This window comes from Macaca fascicularis, chromosome 8, assembly GCF_037993035.2.
Source record: "Macaca fascicularis isolate 582-1 chromosome 8, T2T-MFA8v1.1".
In the NCBI taxonomy this organism is placed as follows: Eukaryota; Metazoa; Chordata; class Mammalia; order Primates; family Cercopithecidae; genus Macaca; species Macaca fascicularis.
Window position 1 is genome coordinate 41,069,482 of NC_088382.1, and position 4,928 is coordinate 41,074,409.

General features: G+C 64.7%; 1 protein-coding gene across 1 annotated transcript; it reads left to right on the forward strand.

Annotated features, from left to right (window-relative positions):
• Positions 1 to 324: 324 nt before the first annotated feature.
• Positions 325 to 4,604, forward strand: ZNF703 (zinc finger protein 703). The gene is made up of 2 exons (XM_005563052.5): positions 325 to 762; positions 1,686 to 4,604. The coding sequence occupies exons 1-2, from the start codon at positions 520 to 522 to the stop codon at positions 3,216 to 3,218; spliced, it is 1,776 nt and encodes a 591-aa protein (XP_005563109.1). The 5' UTR covers positions 325 to 519; the 3' UTR covers positions 3,219 to 4,604.
• The last annotated feature ends 324 nt before the right edge of the window (positions 4,605 to 4,928 follow it).

Here is a 4,928-nt window from a genome sequence, read left to right on the forward strand (position 1 = left end):
AGAGAGGAGAGAGAACGGCCGGAAAGGAGGACGGGGCACAGAGCTCAGGATCCCGGAGAAGTCCCGTCCCAGGAGGGACCCCAGGGCGAGGAAGGCCCAGTCGGGGGGAGGGTAGGAACCCTGGGAGCGGCCGAGGCCGAGGCGGCGCCGCCGCGCGGCGCGGCCCCTTTAAGGCTCTCCCCGCCCACCGACGGAGCCGGCCTCCGCCCGCCGCTCTCTCCGCCCTGGGGTCCCGGCGAGAGCTGCGATTGGGCGGGCGCGGCGATCCCTTTGAAGTGTGGCTGCCGATCGCGGCTATTTGACGTGCGGCTCGCGGAAGGCGAAGGTTTTTGTGTTACTAGCCCGGGCCAGCGGCGGTGGCGGCGGCGGCGGCGTCGGTGGAGGAGGGGAGGCGGCGAGGAGGCGCAGCGCCCGCTGCACCGCGATCGACGCTGCGGAGCGAGCCCACCCGCCCCGGGAGCTCGCCTCCCCGGTGCTCCCCCGCCCTCCCCGCCCCCCCAGCGGAGCTGCCTCCTCCAAATGAGCGATTCGCCCGCTGGATCTAACCCAAGGACACCCGAAAGCAGCGGCAGCGGCAGCGGCGGCGGCGGGAAGAGGCCGGCGGTGCCGGCAGCGGTGTCCCTCTTGCCACCGGCGGACCCCCTGCGCCAGGCGAACCGGCTCCCGATCAGGGTCCTGAAGATGCTGAGCGCTCACACCGGTCACCTCCTGCACCCGGAGTACCTGCAGCCGCTGTCCTCCACTCCCGTCAGCCCCATTGAGGTCAGTCCCCGGCCGCTGCCCCGCGGCGCCGGCCCCATTCCTCCCACCGTGGCCAGGACCCTGACCCAGCTCCCTGCGCCCCGGGGCCCGGTGCGACGCCCAAGTCTTGTCACGCCGACGGGCTGAGTGATGAGGGGCAGAAAACCGAGGGATCAGAGCCCACCAGGGCCTCCCCAGGCTTCCCCGTGGAAGGATCTCCTTCCACGCTCGCCCTTCGGAGCTCCGTGTTTTCTCTCGGATTGGATTTGCTCCTGGAGTCCCCTCTGGGTCCTTTACTTTTCCTCTGATCCCCAGTTTTCAGCCAGGAGGTGATCTCTGCTGGGCCTTCCCCGCCCCCCACGCCGGGCTGTTTTCTTTGAAGCTCTGGCTGCCCGGGTCCCACTCCGCCTCTATCCCAGCCAGTGAGGGTGCACGGCGCCCGTGCGCTCCCGATCCCGGGTCTTTCTTCCTGCCTCTTCCCTGGGTGCCCTCCCCGGGAGGGAGGTGCTACGGAGAGAGCGCCAACTGCAGCCCCTCCTTTAGAATCCGCGCTCCCCGCTCCTACACCGCTGCGCCATTGCCAGAAACCCGTCCCAAGCGAAGTTGCCCCAAACTAAAGGAATAAGTTTTTTTCCTGGGCCTGGAAGAGGGGGACATTAGAGGGAAGTGGCGAGTCACAGCCCCGACTCCAGAGACGTCACCTTCTCCGGCAGAGGTCCTGGGTGAACCCCTTCCGCAGGGCCTGCGGCGCACCCCGGGACCCAGCGGCAGTGTGGGCGCAGTTCCGCCAGATGCCGCACCCGGCCCGGCCCTCGCTCGCAGACCCTCTCCCCAGGCCCGCCCCGCCCCGTGGCGCCGCCGCCCAGCTCCCCCGGCGCCCCCGCTCGCCCCGCAGGCCTCTGGGTCTCACTCCTTCTCCCTCCCCCTGCTGCTGTCTCCCACAGCTGGACGCCAAGAAGAGTCCCTTGGCGCTGCTGGCCCAGACCTGCTCGCAGATCGGCAAGCCGGACCCGCCGCCCTCCTCCAAGCTCAACTCGGTGGCGGCGGCGGCGGCCAACGGGCTGGGAGCGGAGAAGGACCCCGGCCGCTCAGCCCCGGGCGCCGCCTCTGCAGCCGCGGCCCTGAAGCAGCTGGGGGACTCCCCGGCCGAGGACAAGTCCAGCTTCAAGCCCTACTCCAAGGGCTCCGGCGGCGGCGACTCCCGCAAAGATAGCGGCTCCTCCTCGGTGTCTTCCACCTCCTCCTCGTCCTCCTCGTCCCCGGGAGACAAGGCGGGCTTCAGGGTCCCCAGCGCCGCCTGCCCACCCTTTCCCCCGCATGGAGCGCCGGTCTCCGCGTCCTCGTCCTCGTCGTCGCCCGGCGGCTCCCGCGGCGGCTCCCCGCACCACTCTGACTGCAAGAACGGCGGCGGGGTTGGCGGCGGGGAGCTGGACAAGAAAGACCAGGAGCCCAAGCCCAGCCCGGAGCCGGCAGCCGTGAGCCGCGGCAGCGGTGGGGAGCCCGGGGCGCACGGTGGCGCTGAGTCCGGGGCCTCCGGGCGCAAGTCCGAGCCGCCCTCGGCGCTGGTGGGGGCCGGCCACGTGGCGCCGGTGTCTCCCTACAAGCCGGGCCATTCGGTGTTCCCGCTGCCGCCTTCCAGCATTGGCTACCACGGCTCCATTGTGGGTGCCTACGCCGGCTACCCGTCTCAGTTCGTGCCTGGCCTGGATCCTAGCAAGTCCGGCCTCGTGGGAGGCCAGCTGTCTGGGGGCCTAGGCCTGCCGCCCGGCAAGCCCCCCAGCTCCAGCCCGCTCACCGGGGCCTCCCCGCCCTCCTTCCTGCAGGGATTATGCCGCGACCCCTATTGCCTGGGAGGTTACCACAGCGCCTCGCACCTCGGCGGCTCCAGCTGCTCCACCTGCAGTGCGCACGACCCAGCCGGGCCCAGCCTGAAGGCGGGGGGCTACCCGCTGGTGTACCCCGGGCACCCGCTGCAGCCCGCCGCGCTGTCGTCCAGCGCCGCCCAGGCCGCGCTCCCCGGCCACCCTCTCTACACCTACGGCTTCATGCTGCAGAACGAACCGCTGCCGCACAGCTGCAACTGGGTGGCGGCCAGCGGGCCGTGCGACAAGCGCTTCGCCACCTCGGAGGAGCTGCTCAGCCACCTACGGACCCACACGGCCCTGCCGGGAGCCGAGAAACTTCTGGCCGCCTACCCCGGGGCCTCGGGCCTGGGCAGCGCCGCCGCCGCCGCTGCCGCCGCCGCCTCCTGCCATCTGCACCTCCCCCCGCCGGCCGCCCCCGGCAGCCCCGGGTCGCTGTCCTTGCGGAGTCCACACACTTTGGGGCTAAGCCGGTACCACCCCTATGGCAAGAGCCACTTATCCACAGCGGGGGGCCTGGCCGTGCCGTCCCTCCCCACAGCCGGACCCTACTACTCGCCATACGCGCTGTATGGACAGAGACTAGCTTCAGCCTCGGCGCTGGGATACCAGTAACTACAGCTCTTTCCTCCACCCCAGCCCCCTCACCCTCCTCCCTCTCCCTCCCCTCTCCCCACCTGCCGTCGCCGCTGCAACCTCCACTACTGCTTGACCCTGCCGGGATTCCTCACCCAACCCTTCCCCACCGGACTGTGTATTTATTTACTATAATGTTAGCTTACAAGCTGGGAATATAAGTGCATTAACGGCCCACATGAGTCAGTGGTATGCAAAAAGTCTGTGTTCCCCCAAATAATAATATTAATCCCACAAATAACGACATGATCCCCGCCCCTCTTCCTTTCTGTTATTTTCTTTTTCTTAGATGTAAGTTTTACATTTTTTATTCCTTTTCCTCTTTTTTTGGTTTTTGATTGGTTTGGTTTTAGGGAGAGGAGGGAGAGTTGGGGTCTTTGGGTTCTTCTAGACGTTTTGTTTTCCCTTCCTGGGGAGTTTCTTGCATGAGTCTTAACTTAAAACTACGTTTCCCCCTTCTCTTTTTCCCTCTTCCCCCTTCATTCCCTCTTGTTTCCTTCCATTTCATGTTCTGTTTTTGTTTTTTTGTTGTTGTTTTGTTTTGTTTTGTTTCCTTTGTTGTACAAGTAACAGAGAGGAGATTTTTTTTGTAACTCATTTTGGGGGTGGAGGGAGCCACCTGGGTGGCAGGGGCCCTGGAGCTCTATTGACCTAGTACACTGCTCCGGGACTCCTCCCCCGCCACCCTCCACGCATAGGGTCCTTGGTCTGGACCCTGCCCCCCAAACGTAGGGCCTTGCTCCCCTACCTTGCTCTGAGCACGGAGAGTCCTGACCCCACCAGCAGGCTCGCCCCCAGAGAGGCCCAAGTGGTCTCACAGAGCCTTGCCGTCTACCGTCACCTTCCAGACTCCCGCCCCTAACACCCAGTGGCCACAGTGCGCCTGTCGGGGCACCTGGAGCGCTCACCTGGTTGAATTCAAAGTCCCAGAAGGCCCTGCTGGCGTGAAGCCGGCCCCTTACATTTTGCGAAGTGCTTTATAGTCCTTGTTTTTCTCTCCCTCGTGGGGGCAACGACCCCACCCCTGGCGGTAGGGGTGGGGTGGGTGACTCTCGCTAGATCCCTCCAAAGCAGACCGGTGGCGATGTCAGCGGACGTCACGAGCTCGTTAGCTGCGTTCGGGGAAGCTTGGGGCGTCAGGGAGCGCTCGAATCACGGCAGCCCCCGCCCTCTCCTAGGCCTGGCCCGGCAGAGCACCCCAGAGTAGACCCCGCAGCGACTGGGGTCTTCTCCCCACTCCTCCCTCCTTCTGGTCTGATGCGGCAGCGCGGGGGCTGCGGGGGCTGCGGGGCCTGTTTGAGACGAACAGAGCTCTCCCTTGGTAAGACTTATTTTGTTAATAAATGGAATACTTGGCTATATTCACACCGTGGTGTGCTTCTGTCTTGCCTCGCCCACACTCTTACTTCCAGACACCTAAGCAGATGCCCTTTTTTTATTCTTGTTTAAAACGCCTTATGGTTTCCTTCTGTGATTTCCGTTCAAGGACGAGTTTAATGCCTTTCCTCAAGAAATGGCGGAGAAAAAACAAAACTTCTGCCAACGCATTACAAATAACATAAAACCACCTTTTAATTTTTTTCCCCCAGTTGGTTATGTAGCTCCTAGCCTCACTTCAAAGGCCTTGACATTTCCTGGGGCCAGGGTGGAGGGCGTGTGTAAAAGTGGATTTTCCTCTGGGCCCAGATG